The 27,830-nt window shown below is 41.0% G+C and overlaps 1 protein-coding gene across 4 annotated transcripts in view; it reads left to right on the top strand.

Annotated features, from left to right (window-relative positions):
* The window catches only part of Macf1 (microtubule actin crosslinking factor 1), a 312,940-nt gene that overhangs the window by 89,621 nt on the left and 195,489 nt on the right, over positions 1-27,830 (top strand). For 3 of the 4 annotated variants that reach the window (XM_051188727.1, XM_051188725.1, XM_051188724.1), the window contains exon 2: positions 25,488-25,549. In XM_051188727.1, the coding sequence (XP_051044684.1) occupies positions 25,488-25,549 (62 nt within the window). Of the gene's footprint in view, positions 1-8,990; positions 9,115-25,487; positions 25,550-27,830 lie in introns of those variants that run through there. The other variant, XM_051188726.1, reaches the window with a different exon arrangement.

Raw genomic sequence — 27,830 nt, 5'->3', positions numbered from 1 at the left:
TAATTTAAAATTTTTAATGAAAATTATGGCTGTCATAATTATCCAGTATGAGGGACACATATAGCAATGAGATAACCAACATCCTGATCTGCTTCTAAAATGCTGTTTTCCATTAAATGTTATAAACATACCTGTTTATATATATATATATTTTTTTTTACTTGCTAAATATACCCATATGGTCTGGTGTATATTTAATTAGATATTCTGAGTAATTTGAGATTAGCCTGAGGTATTTTATGTTTAATTCTCACTGAAATACTATTTATATTTTGGCTTTAGTAACTAGGTACACCATAAATAATAATTCTTTCTCTTCTTCTTATGTTCCCCCACTTCCTCTCAACTGTGAGTGTGATTATTTTGGGATATATCCAAGTTAGATAATAGTATTCTTGCACATGAACATCTAAGATTCAGGATTGTATGTGAGAAAAAAAAAATGCAAGTATGTCTACTGAAAAGGCCCAAATTTCAAGGAAACTAAAACAACCTGTGATATATAACCTATTTGAGGTGATTAATTTTGTATGTAATAATAAAGCATAACTTTTTTTGAGTTCTAGTTAAAAACTTTTGACTGTTTATCAGAGGTTTTTCTTTTTCTTTTCTTTAATGTATGTGGGTACTTTTTACTGCATGCATGCCTGTGCACCATTTCCAAGGTTGTTGGAGTAAACCCCGGCTATGATGTTTAAGGGAGTTAGAACCCCAGATACTCCAGATGGAAGAAAGTCGAGCTTCACCTGTCTCCTAAGTAGGAGATGTTGAGAGTCAAGATGACAGTTGTTCATTGATCAGTAAAGGTGGATGCTTTTCTTTTTCTTAACTCTCCTTTGGGCATTTGAGGGTGGCAAGTAAACAAAATGTTTTTCCTTCCTCTGAGATGACAACATCAGGGCTTTGTCCTCACACTGTGATGGCAAACAGTGAGTGTGATAATGGGACTAGTTTGTTGTCTCTACTGGATAAAGCAGTTGGATGACCTATAACCAACTTCCCTAGGTTGGGTTGCTTTGCCTCATGACCATCACTTTTGGTTTCATGCAAATTAGAAGCTGTGGCCTCCAGTTTTCAGAGAAGGGATTGTTTTACTCATTGGCATTTTTTCTGTTTTTGCATTGCCACCGGCTGCCATGAGAGTGAATTCACCACAATTCTTAGTCCTACAGTAGTTGAAAACAACTATTTAGAGAACTGTCTCTATTTTCAGGATGGGCTGTGTGTTTTCCTTAAAACTTAAACTGTTACCCAGATTTCCTTTTATGACTTGTCATGCCCAGTCATGGGCAGCTGGGAGGATATGCTGGGGAAGTATTACTCACCAGGCATGCAGAGTGGCCCTGCCTTCTCTGTCTGTTCTTTTTTGTGGAGGACTCATTACAAAGCCTGGCCAGTGGCTTCCAGTGAGGGTAGCCAATAGACTGGCAAGCTTTATTATGGTGATACTGTTTTCCATGAAAGGACTGAGCTGACTGAAATAGTATTGCTTCCTCCTGGGCCATGGGTGTATGCTTTAAGATAGGCTTGAGCTTGCCTGATGGAGGGAGGGTCTATGTATATTTTACTAGAAGAAATGCAACACAGGGTATTTGTCTTTAGCTGTACAATTTAGTCTCCTGTATCTGTCTTTGTCCAGTAGGGGTCACTGGGGGTTTAGGCTCCAGATGAGATTCTAAGCCTATGATAGACCAGATTTCCTGTCCTTGTAGGTATCTTTGTCTATTGAACACCAACCCAAGTGCATTAGTGCAGGAATGACACTCATTTTTATACATACACATTAAGCGCATTAGCAAAAGATGGAAGTTTGTATTAAGCACTCTGGATTTACTGACTGTTTGAAGAATATTTATTCCACACTACCAGAGATGTCTGTTTTGTTTTGTTTTGAGATGCAGTTTTGCTCTGTTGCCCAAGCTGGTCTCCAGAACTCAAGTGAGCCTTCTACTTTTGCCTTCCAGGTGCTGGGGTTACAGGTATATGCTGACTGTGCCTAGCTGGATGCTTGGTAAAAAAATGAAACCAAGACTGTAGTAAAATTGCTTTTGTTTTATTTGAATTCCTTTTTGTTGTTATTTTGTTTGTTTGAGACAAGGTCTCGTTTATGAAGCTCTGAATGCCTTGGTATTCACTGTGTAGCTGAGATTGGCCTTGAACTCCTGATTCTCCTTATTTTATCTGCCAAGCGCTTGGATTACAGACATGCTACCATGCCTTACTTTGAGGATCGGGTGTTTTAAGAAATGAAGGAAAATGGACAGAGAAAATGCAGGAATTCTTTCTTTAATCTGGGTAGCCACTCCCTCCACCACCCCCTCTCTTTTTCAGACTCAAAGTACAGAAATAGTAAGTCGATTCATCCACAGTCCCATAATTAGGAAGTGTACTGATGGGGGTGTGCCTGTTGGATACATTTCATTTGGTTTTGATCCTTGAATTCTGGTCAGGGGTCATTAGGGCAAAGGTGTTATTAATTAGAAGCATAGCCTGGTTGTAGACTTTCAAGAAAGACTAAAATAGTTCTAATATGGTAGAGTTGATGTTTTTGGATTTTTGAGAGAGGGTTTCACTGTAGCTCTGGGTGGCCTGGCACTCACAATGTAGACCAGTCTGACCTCTGTCTATTGGGATTAAAGGTGTAACAACACCATGCCTGGCCTAGATTTGACCAGTCTCAAGAGGTCAGCAGTTAGAAGGAAGCTTATGGGTCTACCTTTGTTTTCAATGGCAAATTCTTCTTCCTTTTCATTTAGGGTTATTATTTATTGTCAGGGTCTAGAAAACCGTTAGAGACCTAAAATTAGTTGTTTTATGCAAAACCTAGTTTCCATGGATAATTTGTGTCCCTCTCGTGTTCAGCTGGGCTCTTTCTAAGACTTGAACATGTCTACCTATTGCAGGCACAAAACTGCCTGGTAATTTTATTGCCTTCTTGTGTCAAAGATATCCCAGGAAATTTAGAGTTTATTATGTGTTCTTAGCTAGTGCACACTGAAAACACTTCCACTTGACATTTTTGTTTCATTTTGTTTGGAAAAGAACTTTTGCAAATGCATTTAGGCTATGTAGGAATAAAATTCAGACTCTCTTACTGGGCATTCAAGAGAATGAGGAACGTTTCTGGACAAAAATGACAATTTGTGGCAAGATTTGAGATCAGCTCCATAGATGGGGCTTCTTTCCTTGCATCTTCTTTTCTGTGTGTTTAGGATGTTGACTACCAGTTTCCCATGATAATAACTAGATATTATTATTTTGCTGATAGAAATAGTCAAAATTCCAGAGGGACATTATTTAAAATAGTACTGTGGCTATTGACTAGATTCTTCTTTTTTCTCTTTGAAGAAATGTTGTGGAAACAAACTTTGATTTGTTGAGTTGGTAGGTTGGAGCTGTTAAATATGTACTTTGTCTTTCCATTTCTCCTAGCTACCAGTTCAATAAATCAAAGTAAGTTTCCACATCATTTCTTAAACAATTCTAGTCCAGGGACTCCAATGCCTCTTTCTGGCCTCTACAGGCGCTGCATACACGATCAACTACCAGTTCACCAAGATTTTGTACAGTCTGAGCAATGACAACAATGACCATTAAATATTAAGTAGATATCAAGTACTTTAAGTGCATTAAGTCATTTAAGCCTCACATAACTTTATTAAGACATGTTTTGTTATCATCATGTACAGATAAGGAAATGGGAATTGAATAAATTGCCCACAGGCAATAAATGTTTTATAGATAATAATCTAGATGTGAACACAAGACCATTTGGCTGTGGTAATGCTAATGCCTCAGGTTTGCTGCAGGAAATTTTTGCTGTTATATTCAATGAACACTTGAGTATGTGGAGTATTTGTAGACATTCTAGGACTTTGCATGTTTATCATTGTCTCAGTATACTGGAAGCAGTCATAGATGCCTCCTAATTAATTTGTATGAAGATCACATCCTCTGCCTTTTGACAGTTAGATGCCAAGTACTCATGGGAGAATGTAGGTGACAGAAGTTTGAGGGCCACATTTTGATACCTGGATCTTGATAGTTCCAAAAACCTAAGGTTTCTAGTCCTCTCTATAATATGTCTTCCTTCTACTAAGTTTATAACTGCAGGGATATTTGGGTGTGGATGTGTCGGTGTGAATTTGATCTTTGAATTTAGGTCTTAAGCCTTTAGTCTTTGTCCATTTTGGCTAGGATGTTTTCAGACCATGTAAAACAACACACAGCACAGCTTCTTATGGCCTTGCTTTGACCCTATTTGTACACACAAAAGAGATTCTGGGATATTGCTTAAGTGTTGAGATTTCTTGTGGGTAACAGCTATGGGTGATCATCTTAAAATTACTTGGAGTGAAGTAATTGCAAAGGGGCAGGTCTACAATCTTAATGAAGTTCTGATCTTTTTTCTACAAGGTAGCTTTGGTGGTTTAGGACCCTGTCCATTTGCTGTTAGTTAGGAATATTCTGGGTGCTACATGTGACTTTAAGTAGCTTGTTCTGTTTATAATAAATGATCTCTAAAAAGAAAACTAGCCTCTCCCTTCTGCCAGCTTCTAACCACTTCCTGTAAGTGACAGAACACAGATCTCTTAGTTTCACCAAGTGAAACCTCTATTTTATTTTCTTTCACAAAGGCGGTTCCCTCTCATTCTTTTTGTCTTCAAAAATATATACACATATATACTTGAAAGGGCTGCAGACAGGAGGGTTTCTACCTATTGTATGTAGAGAAGTAGTGTACCTAAAGTAGATCTTATTCCCCCAGAGATATTATAGAGATTAAATAAAAATAACATATGAAGGTACTTTGTTTTCTTTTGTTTTTTTGAGACAAAGTCTCTGTAGTTGTATATGATTTTTACTCTTTTGTCCTTCTTTGGCTTTTTGAGGGGGCCCGCTACCCAGCTCCCAAATAAATCACACACAGAATCTTATTATTATGAATACCTGGCCTTAGCTTTGCTTGTTGGTAGCCAGTTTTTCTTATCTTAAATCTTTCTTATGTATATCTTACTTTCCTTCTTACTCTGTGGGTGGCCGGGTGGCCGGGTGGCCTGGTGGCCTGGTGGCCGGGTGGCCTGGTGGCCGGCCCCTGAAGTCCTCCTCTTCTTGTTCCCCTTTCCTGGTTTCTCCTTCCATTTATACCCTCTGCCTGCCAGCTCTCCTATCCTTGCTCCTGGCTCGATGTTGGCTGTTCAGCTCTTTTTTTTTTTTTTTTTTTTTTTTAATTAAAGGACCACCAGGCACAGTAACATAGATTCAAAATAATATTCTACCACAAATCTCAACATATATCTCTGAGTGGCCTTCTGAAACTCACTATATAGATCAGGCTAGTCTTAAACTCACAGAAACCTGCCTGTCAGTGCTAGGATTAAAGGCGTGTGCCACAACACCTGGCCCTGAAGTTGCTATTTATAGTAGCTGCATAATAAATGTTAGTTTTCCTTGCTAGTAAATCCATCTGTGGACACTGTAGCCCAGGAGTTTCTCTGCTTGCTTCACCACTGTAGGAAGTGTCACAGCTATCTTTGTATCCAGGGTATCTTTCAGAAGGTCTTTTATTTATTTATTTATTTATTTATTTATTTATTTAAGTGAATGAAGCTCTGTGTTTTATAAGGGAACCCCCAGTTTTTAATTGAATGAAGTGCTCTGTTTTAGAAAAAAAAAAGGGGGGGGGGAAGCCCAGCTTAGTTTCACTGAACTATGCCATTGATTTTTATTCTCCAGTGTTTATTCCTTTAACAAACACTGTTACATTTCATTACATTTCACATGCTAAGAAGAGTTCTTTTTTGCTACCATGTCCCTCCCTCTCACTGCATGATTCCTTGAAAGAGCTGTTTTTAACTTGTTGTCACCGATTCTTCTCTTTCCATTTGTTCTTGGTTTATTCTGATTGGGCATTTTCTCCACCATGTCAACACTACGATTGTAAAGAATTTATTGCCCTTCACTAGTTGAGAGTCAGTGTCCAGTCCTCACCTCTTACAAACACTGTGGCTAATTGCTACTTCCTAGAATACCTCTCACCTGCTCCTGGGACAGCATGCCCTGTGGTCCTCCAAGTCTGGCTCCTCTGCATACAATCTCTTGTTTTTATTCTTACACATCTCATGCTGGAGGGTTTCCAGGGCTTAGCCCTTGAACTTAATCTTTTCCCTCTCTATGTTTATTCTAAAATGATATTATAAAGTCTCCTGGCTTTCAAAACCAAGTGCTAGCATTTCTGAACTCTAATATGTTCAGTTGTTTGTTCAATGTTCCACTTTAACATCTAGTAGGCATTTCAAACCTAAAGGGTCGTTTTTATACACTTGCCTAGCATACAGTGAACAGCCAACCACAGCTACCTGCCATCCCCGTAGCCTGTTTCTCTGACAGCTCTCATATCGGGAAGTGACAACTCTGCTTTCAGCTTCTCAGGCCAAGACCCTTGGTCTGTTCTCCCTTCCACCATTGTCTCCTTTCTCCTGACAGCTTAAAAGTTTTTATTTATGTTATCTGTATGAAAGTTTTGCCTGCATGTAAGTCTGTATTATGTGCATGCCTGGTGCCTTTAGGTTAGAAGAAGGCGTTGATTTCCCCCTGAAACTGGAATTACAGATGATTGTGAGCTACCATATAGGTGCTGAGAACTGAACCCTATTCCTCTGCAAGTGCAATCAGTGTTCTTAACTACTAAGTCATCTTGCCAGTTCAGCTCCTTTACAAAAGTATTCATGTGTATGTGTGTATACCACATGTGTACACTGTCCATGGAAACTAGAAGTGGGCATCTGATTCCCTTGGAGCTAGAATTCCAGGTGGTTGTGAACCCCCAGATGGGGATACTGGGAACCAAACTTGCAGGAACAGCACACACTCATCACCACTGAGCCCTCTGTCCAGCTCCCACCCCACTCCTGCTCTTTCTTCCAGGCATGGCTCACCTGTGAAATACAGAGGAGCACATAATTGTAGATGATGCTGGATTTAAAAGCTCCTATTGTACTCATCCCTCCCTCAAAACACATTTATTAGCATTTTGGGCAACAGATTAAAATCTTTCCCTTTTGCTATGGAAATAATAGGGCAACAGATGTAATAAGTGACCCCTATTCCTTTTTAAGTAAATGGGATCTCACTCTGCAGCCTAAGCTGACTGCAAACTCCTGAGCATTCCTGCCTTCGTGTTAAGTATACTGAGATTGCAGTTGTGTGCCATCACCACTGACCAGTTTGCATTTTTAAATGTGTAGTAGTGTAGTAGACACATTTGAAATAAAGAGCCAGTTTGGTAGGAATGAGTCTGTGACTCTTACCTTCCCTGAATGGAGGGTAAGTGTCACAGTACATTGGGTGTACTCTCAGCTCTTGGGAGCCAGTGTTATTGTGTATGTACACACTGTACTTTATAAAATACCTTTTTGAGAGAGGGGTAGTAGTAGACTATTCAATTTAGATTGCATAAATTCCTTACTAGCTTTTCAATGTATTTTATTAGGTTTGTCAAATAATAACTTGCATAACACCATTCACCTTTTCTGATAATAACTTGTATAACACCATTCACCTTTTCTGATGTGCTTTTTTGTTGTTTGTTTTGTTTTTCAAGACAAAGTTTCTCTGTGTAACAGCCCTTCCTGTCCTATAACTTGCTACTTGCTTTGTAGCCAAGGCTGGCCTTGAACTCAACAGACATTTGCCTGTCTCTGCCTCTTAAGTGCTGGCATTAAAGGTGTTGTGTCACCACCTGGCTCTGGTGTGCCATTTACTGTATTTGGACAAATGAGAGCAGAACCACTATTATTATATTATGTAGAACTCTCAGCATCTCACAGTTCATTTTGGTAGCTTTTGTAATAACCTGTCTCCCTGTCCCTTTTGCTTTTATGTCTATCTTTCCTATAGTATATAGCAAGTAGTCTTGTATATGGACACATTACAGTTGGTTTAAAAGTTCATCAATTGATAGACATTTGAGTTATTTCTACTTTTTGTTTATTTTATATAGTATTGGTAATTTAACGTTCATATACAGACCTTTGTTTTCATTTGGTGAGATTGTTCTCAATGAGGTTGCTTGTATTTGTGTTGATAACTTTAAAAGAATTTGTCAAGTTCTTTCCTGCAGTGGTTGTTGTAGTTTTATACTGCCACCAGCAGTGTTTGATAGTTCCATCCTCGGCAGAGCTTGGTATCATCAGGTTTTTAAGTTTGAGCCATTCTGCCACAATACCCATACCAGGTTTTTGGAAGGTATTGTTTTCTGCTGTCATTTAGCTCCTGATGCTGTTCCTGCTTACTTTCGTTTTTGTTGTTGTTCTTTCTCCTCATCCTGAAAAGTGTCCCCAGCCGTACTTGTAGAGCGGTTTGCTCCACTCGATGCCCTGTCCTCAAGTCTGTTAACTGGGGTCTGTGTGCATCCTCCTTTCCCTGCTCTTCTCTGAGGTTGTAGCTGTGAAAGGGTTGCTGTCTGGCTGTGCCAAGGCTCTTGTGTACTTTGCCTCCTCCCTGCAGGAGTTTCTCCAGTGCTTCTGTGACTCTTGTTTTCTGGCTACATCCTCAAGTTTGGCATTCCATCCAGGCTGGAATGGAAAGTTCGGAGTGTGACGTCCTCGGGTCCTGTGCACCCGACCTCCCTCCTTATAGAAGGGTCTGAGGTTTGTTTAAGCTGGCCAGAGGATGCCAAAGATAGAGGTTTGAGTCAGCTTGACACTGACTTAGGCCTCCTTTTCACTCTTCTTCCTCCTTCCCTTTCCCCTCCCCCTGACCACCAGTTGTTTCCTGGGCTTTGTCTGAGATATGCTGTGTAGTTTTAGTCCTGTTCTACTGCTGTTGGCTGAAAATGGGCAGAGGCGAGATGGAAGAAGCTGCCAGGAAGTTTCTGGCCACATTAAGCTCAGGCATCTGCCTCTGCTGCTGAGCTGATGGTAAAGGACAGCAGTAACCTCAGGAGAAAGGAATCCAGGGTCAGCACTGGGCTCCGCCTGTGAGGAGAAACGACCGTCCTGGAAATGCCTCTTTTAGATTCATCTTATTTGCCGCCAACCATCTTTATTTTGACTCACATTCTTGGAATTGCTGGTGTTCTATACTGGAAGAGATGTGCCAGAGACAGAGCAGGTAACTAAGTGGTGCCTCCCTTTAATCTTGTGTGGCTCTGAGGGTGGGGTAGATGCCAGGAGGTCTTCCCACTTAGTTGTTCTCCTTTAAAGGGCCAGTACACCCTTCTACTGGTATGCTGTCGGGAGGGGGGCCAGGGAGGGAGAAAAGACAGACAGACAGACAGATAGGGACACACACACACACACACAGTGGAGGAGAGACAGAGATTGAGAGAGAATGAGAACACATCAATCTAGGAAACAGCTGTCCTGTGTCATCTGGGACCCAAACTCCTTCCCGTTCTGTAACACTGATTGAGAGTGCTGGGTAGATGATATGATGTCTGAGCTCACAGTTGAAGGGAAGTGACCACTGTTGTAACATGTGTCCTGCTTCAGAGGATCAAGTCCTTCCATGCTTTGTGTTCTCAGTTTCCAAGTGGAGTTTTGGAGCCCTGTCACCATCTTTGGAAGTATGGGATTGGTGCACTTAAGGCAGAGGAGGGTCAGTACAAAGAAGTGTTTCCTCGGAGCACATTCTGTGTTCTTTGATGCAGTTGATGCTGTTCCTTTCTAAGGCACTTCACAGTCTAGCTACACCTAAGCCATAAGTCTTAGAAAGCCAATGGTTGCTTTTTCCCCATGAAATTGGGCTCTGAAAATTATGGCACTAGGACTCTCTTCTTATATTGCTATTAGTTATGCTATAATCCTTTGGTTTCCAACTGCCAATTGTAGGGAACAGCTCTAATTGCAGCTGCTTCTGAGTTGGTATAGGTAGGTGAAGATTATAAGTCTTTAATTGTCCTGAAGTATACCCGTATATCCTTGTATCTCAGTGCTTTTAATATTGTTCCTGTTACCCGTTCACCACCTTCATGCTAGACTATTTAGATACTTGTTACTGTTTTCTTATAAGCTAAGATGGGGACTTGGTGACCTATTACTTATCTGTCTATTAAAAGTTCATGAATGCTTGACAGAATTAGAATTAGATCCAGCCACTCCCCAGTGTCCTTTCCAGTAACTCCCAGAAAAGCTTTTGACTGAGTATTCAGGTTCAGTATGTGGCTCTATCAGGGGAAACAGAGAGAGACATTTACAATTGTGTGTGCTTCTGTGGTGCTGTGTTTAAAGGGTACCCTAAAGTGGCATTCCTGTATTTGAGCTTAGAAAGAAATGGGTGGCGGGATCTGTTTGCACACATCTGCAATTCTAGAACTAAGAAAGGTAAGGCTGAAAGATCTTGAGCTTGAGACCAGCCTATTACAGAGTGAGACTTTGTCTCAAAATAACTGCAGAGGCAGGATTTGGCTTAGTATAAGCCTCTGGGTTTAGTCCCTAACGCTGCAAAGCAGAAAGTAAAAGATGGGCAATGTTTGAACCTGTGGTTTATCATTTGTAAAAAGAAAATAGCATTTAGATGGAGTGTGTTGATTTCCCTTCTAGTGCATTATGGTAATGAGATTAGTTAATAGCTTTAAACTTTATCTTCAGTATAGGATGTTCTATGGAGCTCAAGAGCCATTGAGCCCTTTTTAAGTACTTTAATTTTTATGTTTTAAAATACTAACCTCACTAATACCTATATCGGGAATGCACTGTGTTTGATTTATCCTTCAAATTAGATGATGATGGCTTTTCATTTGGAAACAGTGGATGCTGAATCATCCATAGAAGTACTTAGGGGATTCTGGACCAATTTTATTATCATTTAACTTTAATGTGTATTCTGTCTGTTGAAGTGTCTTTTGAAAATAATGTGTACACTCTAATTGCTAGTTGCCAAATGGACATGACCAGAATAAAATTTCTTTACCATCTCTGTATATTTGTGTTGCTCATAAAATATATACCTAAATGATAAACATGAAAATTCTTATTTTCTGTCTCTGTCTCTGGTTGAGAATTTAAAACCCTCCTGCTTCAACCTCCCAAGTGGTGGGATTATAGGATGTGATACCATATCTGACTGAATGTTGTCTTTTCTGCCTGCTCTATTTTTGTTGTTTAATTAGAACATATGGAATGTTCCAGACAAGGTTCAGTTGTATTGGTCAGATGTTTAGTTTGCAATTGTGTGTGTGACACACTGCTGTGTGATGATGTCAGACTGGTTTAGTGTGTATGGAAGCTTTTGTTCTTATTGTCTCACTTTCTGTTCATGTTTACACAATGTAAATAGTGGTCATGGTTTTAGCTGTTATTGAAGGTGCTCTATTTTGAAACATTCAATTCTTTCAAGATTTTATATTGACTTATTTCAGAAAAATGGTGATAATGTTTATAATGTTTATTTCTCTTTTTATCTTATTTGTATGAATGTTTAGCCTGCATGTATGTCTGGTGCGTGCCTGCCCTTGAAGGTCAGAAGAGGGCATCAGATCCCCTGAAACTGGAACATAGATTGGTAGGTGTTGAGAATAAAATCTTGGTCCTTTGCATAGCAACAAGTGCTCATAACTACTGAGCCATTTCTTCAGCCCCATGTTTGCTTCTATTTATATATGCCTGTCTTAAATTTGAATCTTGTCTATAAAACATAAGCCAGATGCTGAGTCTGATGTGACTGAAATCCCCCAACAACCAAAATTATCTAATTGTTATCATCATTTTGCTTTAAAATAAGTAATGTAAATTTGAGTACATAAATTGACTTATGTTACTTTTTTTACATTTTATATGATGAGCTCAATATGACCCCCTCCTTTAGATTTTTAAGATAGAGTCTCAATGTCTAGCCCACGTATGCTTTGAACTCACTCATGATCCTCCCAAATGCTGGGATTACAGGCATGCGCCACCTGGGCGAAAAAGTGTTATGAGCTGAGCATGGAGGTACAAGTAGATCCCAGAGTTCAAGACAGCCAGGATTTCTCAAAAACCAAGCAAACAAACAAAAAAGGCTTTAATCCCAGAACCCAGGAGGCTTGAGGCCAGCCTGGTCTACAGGGTGAGTTCTGGAACAGCCAGAGCTACATAGTGAGATGCTGTCTCAAACAAACAACAAACCAAAACAAAAGTAGTGAATATTGCCAGACTGCTAATTGGTGAAGCTTTCAGCCCTGCAGTTCTGGTACCCCATGTTCTGGTAAATCCTCATTGTTTGTGTAGGCATTTTACTAAACATACCCTTACACCCTTGGAGTGGATAGAATGTTAGGTTTTGCCTTTTAAGGATTGGCAGGGTCCATATACATTAACAGATTCAATGTTCTACATAGTTTTACATTTTTCATAAGGCATTTGTGATAGTTTGAATGAGAATGGCCCCATAAGCTCATATTTTTTGAGTGCTTGTTCTCCAGCTATTAGAAATGTTTAGGAGGTATGACCTTATTGGAGGAGGTGTGTCACTGGGGTTTGGTTTTGAAGTTTCAAAAGCCCACATTAGGCCCTGCCATTTTTGAATCAGGTACGAGGTCTCAGCTACTGCTTCAGCCATGTCTGTCTGCTGTCATGCTTTTTGTCTGTCTGCTGCTATCCCCCATTGTGATGGTTGTGAAGCAATCCACTGAAACGGTAAGCAAGCCCTCAATTAAATGCTTTCCCTTAAAAGCTGCCTTGGTCATGGTATCTTCTTACAGCAATGGAATAGTGACTAAGACGGAGTTCGTCCTTTGCCCAATTGTAGAACATAGAACCTATGGACCATGTGTTAGCATCAGTTGACAGTTGTCCCTCTGACTTAAACCTCTTAGTTTCAATTCTTCCTAGCAGAAATCGTCTGTTTCTTCTTTGTTTTTCAATGTGAAACAGTCCTGTCTGTCCTGGAACTCACTCTATAGACCAGGCTGGCCTCAAACTCACAAAGATCTGCCTGCCTCTGCCTCCTGAGCCACTACCACCTGGCTTTCTGTTCCTTCTTTTAAGTATCAAGCTAGCTTATGTTTGAAAATTACTGCCTTTTCTTGGCCAAAAACTTCCCTTTCCATTACTGTTGATTTCCCGATTCTTTTCTATTCTAGTATTTGTCTTTGGACAATTAACTTTATTGTTTTTACTTTGAAAATGTGATGCCCTGTGTGTGCATGCATGCATGTGTGCAAGATCTGTTTATAGAACACAAGTACCTAGCTTTTACAACCATATCCTCAAAAGTCACTATTTCTTTAGCAGATGTAGACAAGATATAAGAAGGTACTGACAGTTTGTAAGCATTCAATTAGCATTTATAATTTTAGATGTTTCCAAGTATTTACATTTTAAGTATTTTAATACATACTGTCAACACTTATATTCACATATCTTCTTATTCTCAAATTTACAACTGTCTTAAGTCTTCTATTATTTCTCTAGTTCTTTTGATACACCCCCCCCCCAATTCCACTCCATCCTGTGTCCTCATGGAACCCGGATGATCTTCCTAAAACACAGAGTTGGGTTGAAGATGGCTTAGTGAGGAAAGGCTCTTTCTAGTTTGGCTCCCAGAACCCACATATAAAGGTGGAAGGTGAGAACCACCTCTGCAAAGGTGTCTCCTGGCCCCATATGCACTTTGTGGCATACACATGACCACAAACATACACATCATCATCTATTTAAAATGCAGAGTTGTCTGTGTTACTCTCCTGTTTAAAATATATTTAGGTTCCCTCCTCCTCTCCCTCCCTCCCTCCCTCCCTCCCTCCCTCCCTCCCTCCCTCCCTCCCTCCCTCTCTCCCTCCCTCAAGACAGAGTTTCTCTGTGAACAGCCCTGGCTGTCCTAGAAATCACTCTGTAGACCAGAATGGCCTTGAACTCAGAGATCTGCCTGCCTCTACCTCCCGAGTGCTGGGATTAAAGGTGTGTGCTGCCACCACCTGGCTTATATCATAGTATATTTTACCTCTAAAATGGAAATGATATTTTTCTTAGGGAATTGTTGTGATCTGTGAATTCATGATCTGTGAATAGTTAATCACAGTAGATGGTGAATTAAGTTTAACTTAGACTTCAGAATACTCTATAGCTGCTAGAAACTGAGGTTTGAAGATAAAGTATAGTCTCTTGAGCTCAGGATCTGGATTTGATAAGGGAAAGATTACTGCATATGACTCAGAAAATGTTCCGTTTTCTTCTCCTTCCTATCTCTTAGGCATTCCGTTTCCCAAGACATGGTCACTTCTAGGAATCTCCCTCTCCTAGGCTAAGGAGTAGAAATGGGTACCATTGTCACAAGTTATGAAGGTGATCAAGACCTTAGTCAAGGAGGAATCAAGTTAGCTGAGGCACTTAATTAGCAAGCAATAATAATATTATTAGCAGTTTGTAGATGGGAGTGAAAGAACTTGTCAGATGACTCAGGCTTTCACAGGACTTATCCAGTAGACAACCTCCAGTGGTCTTTTGGGATACTCTGTAACCTTGCTGTCCTGGGTGCCAACCCCTCCCCCGGCGCCTGTCTTGCAAACAGGATTGAAAGCAGCATTAGCCTAAAGAAGTTGTTCTATTTAGGGAGCTAGAACAGAGGGTGATGATTAGGTCCTTATCAGAAGCCCGCCTTTTGGAGAGGGGCAGAGTTGGAGTGCCTTTCCTGAAATCCACTGCAGGATAGGGACAGACTCAGGAAGAAGCAAAGACAGGCTGGGCCATCTGAATGAAAAAGCCATTCATTGTGTTTTTCAACATTCCAGTGTCTGGTACAATTAGTCAGGACTTGGAAAACAAGTTGGACAAACAAGCCAGCAGCCTTCCATTGACAGACGGAGGGATTTCTGGCATGGTTGAGTTAGGTGCACTGACTGCGAAGAAGAAGTGAGAGGATATAGGAGAGGGAACGACGGGGCTTTGCGATGTCATTTCTGGCTGGATGAGGGGAAGGAATGGAGCAGCAAGCAAATTGTATGTCTGAAGCTGATGAAGTCGGCTAAGCAGATTGCCAATGGCTTGGTCTGGGCTGTTTTACAAAGGAGGTGGAATCAAAAGTTTTGGGCAACTGTAAGTTGGGGGAATGAATCTCCCTTTGGAACATAGGAATCTCTTGACAGTGGACAGTGTTGGGACTTGCCTGCATGGTGTCTTCTATCATACGACCTTTCCAGTTGGCTAACATTTTAGATGTGCTTCTGCCTGACAAGAGGCAAGCCCTAGGAACAGGTTGTTGGGCAAGGGATGCACTATCCCTGACTGGGCAGCGGGCCATTTAGCTCACTAGCTCACCTGCAACTGTCTAAGGTGTACCAGGTCACAAGCTTCTGCTCTGCAAATTGAAAGGCCAGCTTCTGTCTGCCTAGGCTTATTTAATGCCTTGACTGGAGTTTTGCATGTGAAGCTCCCACCTCTTCATGCTGTGCTGATCTGGAAATTGTGAGTTGGGCCACTTGTGAGTTGGGCCACTTTTGAATAGAATGTTCTCCACCTGAAGATTTGGACCCAGCCTTTGGACGCAATCTAGGGAGGAGCTTCCTCTCTGACCTCAAGGGAAGAAGGAGGTCAGTAGGAAGTTGTGGGTGGAGCCACTTCTCTGTTCTTTTTTCTCTGTGTGTTCAGTCGCACATCTCTTTGGCTGTCTGTCTCTGTTCACCTTGAAGGCCACTTTGAGGAGCTGCCAAGGGTTCAGAGGTCACTAGCTGGAAGACCTCTAGGACCCGATTTTCCTAGGTGGGGCCAGTGGAGCCATGTGGCCCAGTTACCAAGATGAGCATGAGTTCAACGCCCACCTGGTCTGCCGCATGTGCTGCATGGGTTAGTATGTGAAGGTCTTTTCGTGTGTTATAGCTCTTATGCTCTCTGACTCACTGGAATGCACCTCCTTTGAAGGCTGCAAGCCTTACACAACCTCTGGGCTTTTGAAATGTGGGGTGGAATAGATTGGGGCTCCCCACTTCCTGGGGGCCATCTTTGGCTTGTAGGGCAATTAAGAGCCCAAGCATTGGGTGTGGGGCTGTTTTATAGGGTGTGAATTCATGCTCATGCATCTGTCTGTGTCAGGAAGCCACTTTTAGTTATGTTGCATAGAGCTGAGAGTCAGGGTATTTTTAGCAGAAGTTGGTTGGTTAGGGAGTTCACCTCTGGGGGAAGGAGGAGTCAAGGCCGAGGTTTCCTCTTTGGGGCCCATTGCTCTAGTTGTTTTACATTTTCCTTTCTAGCTAAGCCAGAGAAAACACTCAGGATGACTTGGGAGCAGAGTACTATGGAAGAGTTGGGGTCAGGAGAGGAGGCCTGTTAGCTGTTACTTATGTCCCTTGGCTAGGGAGAGGAGTTCATTAAATGTTTTGTGACCTTGACCAAGTGGTCTAGGTGTTTTTGGTTATACATTTCTGGTGGAGTATAGAGACTGGTGCTGGCCTGAGAGCAATTCCTTGTTTCTCAGTGAAATGAAAAAGCTAAAAGTTATGTATTCATAGAGCTAAACTAACTCTACAAAACCAAACCCAAAACTGTCCTTTATTCTGAAATTGTCCTACTTTTTTTTTTTACATTAAAATACCCTTTGTTTAATGTAAACATTGTTATTATATGGTAATTTTTAGATAGTCTTTTTTGTTGTTTTGGTTTTCGAGACAAGGTTTCTCTGTGTTAACAGCTCTAACTGTCTGTAGACCAGGTTCAAAAAGATCTGCCTGCTTCTGTTCACAGAGATCTGCCTGCTTCTGCCTCCCAAATGCTGGGATTAAAGGTATGTGCTACCACCACTGGCCAAGTTATAGCTTCAATTTGGGGAGCTTATTGATCAATATGATAGTATATCTTTTGATTTTATGTTTTTTGTTTTCTTAGAGCAGAACAAAAGTGTGATGCGGTTTGGGCAGACTTTCCTAATGAGATTACTGGTGATGTGATCTAGAGGGGCCTGGAAAGAAATCTAGGGAAGAGATTCTGATCTCTCCTACCTTCAGGGTCAGTACTGCCAAATAGTGAAGGCTTAAACTGCACTGTATTTATGGTACAAGGAGAGGCAGTATTGGGCTGTTACTGCCTAGGTGTCTAGCTCTTTATCTTTCCAGAGAATTCCTTCCTGGAACCTGAAAAGAATGGTCTGTATTTGAAGATAAGCTCTTGGCCCAAAGTCCAGAATCTTCACTGATTTAAGGCAAAAACTTTTACCCTTTTACCCCTTAATTCCCTACAGCAGTGGTTCTCAACCTTCCTGGTGCTGTGACACTTAATACAGTTCCTCATGTTGTGGGGACCCCCCAAACATAAAATTATTTTCATTGATACTTCATAAATGTAATTTTGCTACTGTTATAAATTGTAACGTAAATGTTTGTGTTGGTTTGATAGTTTGAGGTGAATCCTGTGAAAGGGTCATTTCATCCCCAAGGGGTCATGACCACGCAGGTCTAGAGGCACTGTAGCCTAATAGCTAAGAAAAGAAGTCACAGTCACAACCATCTATGGGAGCTCGCTGCTCTGCCAACCACTTCATTGTTACACAAACTCAGAGAAAATTGCCAAATCTTTCTGTGCCCTGATTTCCTCACTGTTAAGAGGATTAATACAGGTCCTAGTTCATGAGGTAGTTATGAGGATGTATGATGTTAAAGTGCCAGTAAGTAATTGTGGTAACAACACGTGGGATGTCTGTAGAATGATGAGTCTGTGCTTCTTACTATCTATCCCCTCACACAAAGTCAGACTTGTGAGAGCACCAATACCTGGCGCTGCAGTGAAGATTGCTTTGGGTGCTCTTCACGTCTTTGGGTCCAGGGCCTGGTAGCTAGGGAAGAGAGCTCCCCCAAGTTGTCCTTCTCTGGTACCCGAAGGCCTGTGCCTCTCTTCTGAGAAGGGAAGCAGATGGCCTTACTTAGTTTGCTTGAATTTGAACTTTTTAAGGCTCTCCGGGTAATTTTGATATGGCTGTTTACAGACTAGTATTAGCAACATTGGCCTAGTCTAAACTCATTTTATAGGTTATACTCAGGCTCAAAACAGGGAAAAGAGCATCATGAAAAGGAAGGAAGGAAGGACTCAGGCTGGAGACTGAGAGTACAAATTACAGACCCCCCCCCCCAAGGTGTTATCCTGTCTACTCTCTGACTTCAGTTTCCTTCTTCAAGCTGTTTGTTTGTTTGTTTATGTATATAAATGTTTTGCCTGAATGTATGTATGTATACCATGTTTGTGCCTAGTTCCCCACAAAGGCCGGAAGAAGGCATTAGATCTTCTGAAACTGGAGTACAGATGGTTATGAGGCGTCATGTGGGTTCTGGGAACTGAACCTGCAAGAGCAACTGTTTGAGCCATCTCTCCAGTCCCATCTTACCCCAGTTTCTTTAAGATAGCCTTTTGAGGGTGCCTTCTTTTTCTCTCTCCACACCCCCTCTCTGTTCCTCTCTCCTCCCTCTATGCCCTCCCCCCTCCCTCTCCATCCTCCTCCCCTTTCCTCCCCCCACCCCCTCCACTCTGCCCCTTATGTAGACCCGGCCTAGAACATACTCTTTAGATCAGGCTGGCCTTGAACTCAGAGATCCACCTGTGTGTACCACCACTGCCCTGCTTTTTGGAGGATTCTTAAACAGTGTCTCTGTATCTATAAAACATTTAGCCTTCATGAATGTAATACTCAGCGAATATTATAGAAAGCATTGCTCTTTTCTCTTTCTGTTCTGTTTTAGTCCCTCCTACTTTGGCTTTTTTCTTTTGCCACTACGCCTGTTCTGGCTCCTCCTACTGTCTCCTGGTTTTTTTTTTTTTTTTTTTTTTTTCTTTCTTTCTTTTTCTTTTTCTAAATTAATTGTTTATTTTGGGTGCTAGGGATCAAAGCACAGACAGGGCTTTTACCCACTTAGTCATTTCCTCAGCACCTGGTGATTTTCTTTAAATTTTATAAGTACTTTCTGGTTTCCAAAAGTCCAATTATTATTAATGCAGATAAAACTTTCTTAAGAAATAAAGTAAATTTTAATTTTGCATTTGAGGACTCTAGAGTTATCATTTCCCTAAAATCCTAAGTAACCCACAGAGACCTTCTTGGCATCACTAATCATTGATATTAGATGTCCTTTGTGGAATACCTGTCATCATGGAAGAGTAAAAAGGAACAAACAGCAGGCAGGGATCATTATAATAGTGGATCTTCAGGTCCTAAGCTAAAAAGTTTGAATGTTATCCCGAATGGAAGTATCAGTCTATGGCATGATGTAGAATTGGGTTCAAATGTGACCCCTATGATCTTGGGCACGTTGCTTGTAATTGCTGGGCTTTATTGTTCTATTAAATTAGCATAGTAGCCACTTCATAGGGCTGTTGAACATCAGAAAGAATATGTGAGGTGCTAAGCACATGTGAGTAGATAAGATATTTAGTAGGTTCTAACTACTACTTTTTGTTTTTGTTTTGAGTTAGGGCCTTACTTTGTCACTCAAGACAGCCTTGCACATGCTAAAGTTCCACTGCCCCAGTCTCTTAAGTGCTGGATTATAGGGGGCAGGATGAGTGCTCTGTCTGCATGTATGCCTGCATGCTAGAAGAGGGCATCAGGTCCCATTATAGATGGGTGTGAGCCACCATGTGGTTGCTGGGAATTGAACTCAGGATCTCTGGAAGCGCAGCCAGTGCTCTTAACTGCTGAGCCATCTCTCTAGCCCCACACTGGAAGATTTTAAGGTAGACATTAACAAGATCAGTCTTGGCTGATATAATGCAGGCAGAAATAGTGCAGGTAGCATTGATAAGGATGATGTAGAGCAGGGAAACAAGTTGAGAACTAAAAGAAGGAAAGAGTTTAGGGGCCTGGAGAAATGGTTCAGTGTTTAAGAAAGAGCAGGTACTTTGTAAAGGACCTAAGTTATGTTTCCAGCACTCATGGCTCACAACTATTGGTAACTCTGGGTCCAGGGGTATCCAACACCTGTTTTGGCCTCTGTGGGCACCTACACTTATACAAGCCACATAGTCACAGAATTAAAATACTAAATATATATTTTTGCTGCTTTTCTTATCTTCCCTTTCCTATGGTCTTGCTTGCTTGATGTGCTCCCCCGCACCTCAGATACTAAGGGGTGAACCCAGAGCCTCATAAATGACAAGCAAGTACTCTGTCACTCAGCTGCATACCTAGCTCAAGAATTTAATTTTAGATAAGTTGAATTTCAGATGAGCATGACACAAAATGTTTAAGAGGTGATTTAAATGTGACAGTTGTGTTTGGATTAAAGGCCTGAACTGAAAATAATGTATATATCTCCTTAATGCTAGAGTTACTCCCACATCCTGCTCTAAATGTATAATTTTTGAAAAGAAATTTTAAAAAGCAAACAACAGAAAATGTTTTTCTTCAGAGTGAGAATTTTTACAATTAGAATCAGACCGTTCTTGTTCTTTGGAAGTAACTAATATAGTGCAGCAAAATGAGTTTGGTGTGAGTGAAAGTGCTGTTACTGTAACTAGTCCTATAACCATGCATTTGGCCAGTCAATCCATTTTTGTCTTGTGGCTTTATTACCTTCACGCTCTACATTGCCCATGCTGGTTGCTGCCTTCCTGTGTCTCTGCCCTTTTTCCCAGTGTCCTCTCTGCCCCCCAAATCCTACCTAGCTATTGGCCATTCAGCTTTTTATTAAACTAGTCTGAATGACAAATCTTTACAGTGTACGAAAAGGTTGTCTCACAACATTTAAGTGTTTTGCCTGCTTGTGCATGTGTGCATCATATGTGCCTGTTGCCCAAGGAGGTTAGAAGAGGGCATTGGGTTCCCTGAAACTGGAGTCATAGGTGACTGTGAGTCACCGTGTGGTTGCTGGGAACCGAATCCCGGTTCTCCAAAAGAACAACAAGTGCTCTAAACCAGCCAGCATCTCTGCAGCCCCATCCTATCAAGTCTCCCTACTGCTTGATAGTTGTTCTCTTTCAGCCATCCTTAATTCTGTTCAGCTCCATCATATATTTGTCTCTGTGAGTTCACATTAGATGTAGCTTCATTGCCACTCGTCAACTTCTAGCCCTTGTTTTTGTTAATTGACGTTATCCTGGTTGTCATTTGTTGTAGTTGCAGTCATTGTAGAGCTCCTTTTCACTTCTCTCTCCATTGTGTTTTCTAAGGTTAGTGAGACTCACACTCCTAAGACAGTCCAACTGTTTCCTTCCCTTGTTAAATGGTGGGTGGGGTCCCCTTAGGAGATTGGGGAAATTTTGGCAACATACAAAAAGGGTTTTTGAGCCCACAGTGAACAAAACAAACAAACAAATAAAATAAAAAAATCAAATGTGATGAATCTAAGGAGTTTCTGGCAGTGCTTACTTCCCCATGTGATTTTACCACAGCCTTGATTCTGAACACACACCACAGAAATTCCGCACTGTGTCTGCCACACACCATAAATGCCAACATCTGCTGCCAGAAACACCGCAGCTCAGATTTACACTTAATACCTGTTCCCAGTCACTTTACAAAGTTGCGGTTGTGATAGAAACATGATTGCTTATGGAAAATAAAGACAGTGTTTTTCTACCACGGGTGCTCAAATTGGTGAATCTTTGTATTGTGTTAGAATGTTTGATTTTATTTTTTTGTTTATTTGAAAATTTAAAACAATTTTATAGCTCAGGCTGGCCTTGATTCTACTATATAGCCTAAAATGACCTTGAACTCCTCATCTTTCAGTCTCCCATGTGTTGGGGTACAGAAATACAACAATATACCCAGCTGGAATATGATCTGAAAATTTGTTATTGTTAAACATTTTCCTTTATTTGTGTGTCTATGTATGCACACGCCACAACAGCAGATGAGAGGAAAACTTCTGGGAGTTCTCTGAACCCCATGGAGTTTAGGGGCCAAACTCAGGTCATCAAACTTGATAGCAAGTGCCTTGACCCACTTAGCTATCTTTTAGGCCTTAGAATATTTGCTTTTTAAATTACAGATGGATGGTTGTGAGCCATTGAGTGGGTGCTGAGAATTAAATTTGGGTCCTCTGAAAGAACAGTGGTGTTCCTCGCTCCAGCCTCAACTGCTATTTGAATTTCTTTAAAAAAAAAAAAAAAAAAAAAAAAAAATCTCAATAAATTCTGGCTTTGGATTAGGGCAGGATTGCATTGATGACTATAAAATTATCATCCAGCTCTAGTCATGATGTTGTATGTTCTGTAATATTACATATTTCTATCTGTGAAAATAAACAAGGACTTCCATCTTATTAACATGTAATTCTGCTTTCATCTTTAGCAAATAAGAAAACTGTGCGTATGCCAAAGAATTGTTTTAAAATATTATCAATCATTTGTTATCAGTAAATGTGTTATTGTTCTATCTTCCTTATGTATCTATATTTCTGGGGTCATAGAAAAATTTATTGGAAGAAAGTTGCAAGTAAAAAGAATAGTTTAAGAAACTGGGCAAAAACACTTGTGTTTGAATACTTTGTGCTTACTTACTTGTTATGTATGGCATCAAATTATGCCAGTTATTTAGGTTCTTAAATTTTATTTTGTGTCTATAAATGTTTTGCCTCTATGTATGCCTGTACACCATTTGGATCCCTGGTACCTGAGAGGTCAGAAAAGAACATCATATCAGATCTCCTGGAACTAGAGTTATGAAGTTATGGAACCATCATTGGGTACAGGGAATCAAACCGAAGGGGCAACAAGTACTCTTAAACCACTGAGCTGTCTCTCCAGCCCTGATTATTGCCATTTTTTACTACCAGAGTCTGAAGGATCTTGGAATTAGGTGTTTAATGAAGCTTTATGCAGACAGTAAGAGAGTGACAAATAACTATTACTTGGAGTGGTGGGAAGAGAAATATACCACAAAGCAAGAATAAATAGCATGAGTGTCATGTTTAGATAGTAGCTGCATACTGATTTCGAGTCAATCTTCAGTTGATAGGACTGTAAAGGATGATGATGTTGGACCAAATCAGCATCTAAAAAAGATCTAGAAATGTTGACATACCCCAGAAAAGTCTAATAAAAATCCTGGCTTCAAATATTTGCATGACTCTATGAAATTGAAACTGGACTAGACCCGAAAAAATAAATTTCTAACAGTCCCAATTAAGAGCCAATAAGTAGAATTTGTGCCGAAGCAGACAGTGGCACCATACTCATGGAACTTAACTTGGTAGGTCGCTTTGTGAAATGATGGAAGCTCTTCTAGCTCCAGAGTGCCGAGAGTCCATGTGTGATTTGGACAGACCTTTCCACCCCAGTATAACGTTACAAGGGAATTACAATGAATAGCTTTGTGAGGTATCTTAATTCTGTGGTATATAAAAGGGAGAGACTTAATTCCTTGTGAAGCTGGAAAGGATTCAGTCTCAAAAAGATGTGAAGACAAAGTCATAGGAAAAGAGAGATTGCTTCCTCAAACTCAGAAAAATAAGAAGACATTGTATTCACCCAGAAGAGAGAGTTTGCAGTGGACATGGTACAGTGTGGGTTTTTTTTTTTTTTTTTTTTTTTAAAGGGTGTTCTGAAAGAGAATGACTCATCTTGTGGAGAGAGCTTCATGTAAACTTCTGCCATTAGTTTGGATCACTTGTGACTTTCAGTAAAAACTATACCTTTCTTCTGAAATTCACTGACCTGGGAAAGGAATGGAAGAGTCAAGCAGTGCTATTCAAGTGAGAGTCCCCCAGGATAGAGATTACTCAGTCATGTTGTCTAGCACAGGGAGGGCTAATATTCAACATTCTTAATGAATAGGGTAGAACAAGCGTAATTGAAGGGCAATAATAATTAATGGGAAGACCAGGGGCATGCTTCAGTGGTAGAACACCTAGCATGCATGAGACTCTGGGTTTAATCCTTAGCATGCCCTCCCCACAGAAAAGAATAATTAGGGAGTATGAGATATTTTGCTTTTTCTGTTTGAGACAAGGCCTGCTATATTCCAGGCGGGACTCTAACTCAGTGTGTAGCCAGCATTGATTTTGAACTTCTGACCAGTCTTTCTGTCTCCACATCCCAAGGGCTACCGTTACAGGTGTACATCATTGTGCCCATTTATGCAGTGCTGGGATTAGACTTGGGACTTTGTGCAGGTACTCCATCAACCGAATTACCTGCCTAGCCCTGTATGATAGATTGATAAAGATGACTGCTACATATATTTGGAGGAGTGGGGCTCAGAGTGTGGCCTCACTCTGGATGTGGGGCAAAGATGTTAGGACAGCCAGCTGATAAGGGTAGGGCTAGAGTTATCTCATTTATTTGGGCCAGTGGCTGCAGATGACCTGCTGATGAAGTTCACTGGAGCTATGTAGGCTCAGATAAACAGCCAGCACTCAAGCTGACATCTGTTTATTGTCTGCCTGCCTGCCTACCTACTACTTACCTAGTCTCTAGGAAAGATTAAGTGAGATTTCCATGTGGCAGTGGGTAGCAGCAGGGAATGGTCAGTTACAAGTGGGGTGATTTGTTGTATGGTTTTGTTTTTCCTTTTAAAAATTATTATTAGAGACTGACAAGATAGTTCATTGGAAAAGAGTGTTTGCTGCCAAATCTGACAAGCTGAATTCAATCCCCGGCACCCATATCATAAGCAGGAGAGAAATGACTCTCAGAAAACACATACATCGTGGTCCTCTCTCTCTCTCTCTCTCTCTATATATATATATATATATATATATATATATATATATATATAAGCATATTCATAATATGGTGGATTTCATTATATTCTCATACACATATATGATGTATTGCTCGTGGTCACCAATGAGATGATTGAATAGAGTCTGTATGGATGGTGCAGGCTTCAGATAAATAGAAAAGAACCAGGGCTGGTCACTTGGTTTTCTGGAATTGGCTCTGGGGAATTGCCTCAAGTGAATCTTGCACAGGATTGGTTGTCTGTGAGGCAGTCATTGTCAAGTATTGACAGAATTGATGTTTCTGTTAGAGAGGTCTTGGCTCTTGGGTTGTGAGAAAGAGAAGGAGTTTGTCTTTGTAAGATTTAGGGGAAAGGAGAGGGGAGAGATGTGCAGGGAAGCTAACCTGGGTGGCTTTGTGAGTTTGGCTGGATGTTAATGACTGGTGAGGAAACTGGAATGGAGTACTGGGCACGAGAGGAGGCAGCAGTGTTAGGTGGGCAGAGTGATGCAGGGGAAGAGAGATTTAAGATTGTGGTATCTGTACTATACTCTGAGCCTTCCCACCAATCTCTTGCTACTATTTACAATTTTAGCCTGATGGGACTTGTGAAGGATGCAGGAGATCCATCTATCATCCTGTTCCCTGCCCTACTCAAATTATTGTGCTGAGGAGACATTGCCTTGATGAGATTTTTGAATCATGTGATTCTGTCCAGTCTGCATAGTAGCAAAATGGTCATAATCAAAAAAGGGGAAAAAAAGATGTTTAAGTGAACCAGATCTTCCTAACAAGAAGTCATTGTCTCAAGGTTCAGTCTTTTATATTGTTCTGGAGAAACTGGGATGTGGACAGGGCAGAGAGAGGTGTGGGAACTCCATGCCTGCAAAGCACTAAGCTGGCACCCCTTCTGTGTTTCCTTTGCAGATGAGCGTGACCGGGTTCAAAAGAAAACGTTCACCAAGTGGGTCAACAAGCACTTGATGAAGGTAAGATTCTTTTGTATGTTTCCCACGCTTTTCTTACTGCGTGTGCCCATGCATTTTTTGCATGTGTGGGAGCCAGGGGTCAGTGTCAGAAATCATTGTCCATTGATTTTCCATTTTACCCTTTGAGGCAGAGCTCATTGATACAGCTGTCTTGCCAGCCAGATTGCTTTGAGGATCCTGTATCTGCCTTCTTAAGGCTGTAATTGCAGGCAGGTCATCTTACTTACCCTGCATTTATGTGGGTATCTGAATCCCAGGCTTCACGCTTGTCTTACCCCCAACCCCTGCTCCAGTCTTGATGCTGTGTGATAAGCATGTTAACTGCTGAGCCATCTCCTCACTCCTCACCCCTGCCCCCATATGTCATAGATGTGGAAACAACAGTGTTACCGTACTGCCTCAGCACAGGAAGGCTGACAATGCCACTTCTAACTTGAAAAGTTATTTTATAGGGCTGAGAATTGGCCCAGAGGTTGCTCTTCCAGAGAACCTAGGTTTGGTACACTGCAGTCATATGTATGTAGGTTCACAGCCATCCATACTCCAGTTACAGAGTTTCCAATGCTCTCTCTGACCTATGCAGACAACAGGCACACACATGGTACAAAAACACATACTCATCATATGTATGACTCTAACTTTTAAAAAGAAGTTGTTTTATGAACCCCTCACCACCATCATCATTATTATTTGTAGTACTAGAGATTTAATCCAGGACTTGCTCTAGGCAAGTGCTCTACCTGGCCTTTTTTTTTTTTTTTTTTTTTTTTTTTTTTTTGGCTATTATTTTCAGACAAGGGCTCCCTGTCTTGCCCAGACTGGCTTTCAACTTTCAGCCTTCCTGTCTTGGTCTCCAAAGTAGCAGGCGCCTTTTGTAAAACTTGGAGGGAGAATGGGGATAGAACCCAGGGCCCTGACTTGCCAGGCCATTGAGCTGCATCTCCAGCCCTAGCTGATGGAGTTTTATATTAATTTTATTAAAATCAATCCACTGATGGCATTTGTAATCCTAGCACTTAAGAAGCAGAGGCAGGAGGTCCCTGGTACAAGCCGGCTAGTTAGACCAGTTAGAATTGGTGAGATCAAGGTTCAGTGAGAAACCCTGCCTTAGTTCATTGAATAAAAAGTGGGGAGTAATTGAAGAAGATACCTGCTGCTAACTTTTGGCTTCATACACATGAACATACATATGCATTCTTATTTTCCTTTTCCACAAGTGGTCTCTCCCCTGACATTTGAACAACATGCATACAGCACGTGCGCACACACAAAGAATAATAAGACCAAAGTAAAAGTGTGCATGGCAGTCAGATCCAAACAAAGTTTGTGAGCTCTAATAACTACCACTGCTCTGTGAAGAGTCACCAGTGCCTGAGTGATTGATCCATTTATTTGAAAAAAAAATTGAATACATCTGTTAACCTCCCTCTCTCTCTCTCTCTCTCTCTCTCTCTCTCTCTCTCTCTCTCTCTCTCTCTCTCTGTGTGTGTGTGTGTGTGTGTGTGTGTGTCCGTCCGTCCGTCCAGGTGGGTGCTTGTAAGTGTGTACCATGTGCACATGTGGAAGTCAGAGGACAATTTGCAGGAGTCCGTTCTTTCTTTCCACCATGTAAAACTCCAGAATCTCAGTCCTTTGCTTGCTGAGCCATCTTGCTTTTCCTTATCCCTTATTTTGAGACAGAGCCTCATAATTGTAACCCAGGCTTTCTTTGAATTTGAGATCTTCCTGTCTCTGCCTCTCTATTTGACTGTAGCAGCAGTCTCTTAATTGCTATATTCAATAACCTGGTTTTATTTTCCTGTTGCTTGATTTCTGTTTTGTACTTAACATTGAAGTCTGTTCCTTGGAACCCTTTCTTCTGTTGACTTGTAGAAACACCACCTCACCCTCAATCTTCCTTCAATGAATGTTGTTTTTTCCATCTCCTACCCCCACCCCTCTTTGTCTTTCTCTCTGAGATAGACTAGTCTCATCGGTGTAGCTGAGGATGACTATGAACTCTTGCTCCTTCTGCCTCTACGTCTTGTGCCTTGTGTGGTGTGAGGATGGAGCCCGGGGCTTTGTGCTTCTCTAACGACTGAGCTACAATGCTCATTCTTTTTTTTTTTTTTTTTTTTTTTTTTGGCCTCTTTCACTGGCTTTTTACTTCAGTGATGCTGTTTCCAGGGTTCTGCCATTGACTATCCACATTATTGTCTTGTTTGGTGTTCTTTAGCAGTTTTGTTTTAGTCACAGTGACTGTTTGGTTGCTGAAATACAAAGAAACACAAGCAGAAGCGGA

The sequence above is a fragment of the Phodopus roborovskii genome, unplaced genomic scaffold, assembly GCF_943737965.1.
Source record: "Phodopus roborovskii unplaced genomic scaffold, PHOROB, whole genome shotgun sequence".
Taxonomy (NCBI): domain Eukaryota; kingdom Metazoa; phylum Chordata; class Mammalia; order Rodentia; family Cricetidae; genus Phodopus; species Phodopus roborovskii.
Note: the sequence above shows the minus strand (reverse complement) of the source record. Positions and strands in the feature narration are given on the sequence as shown.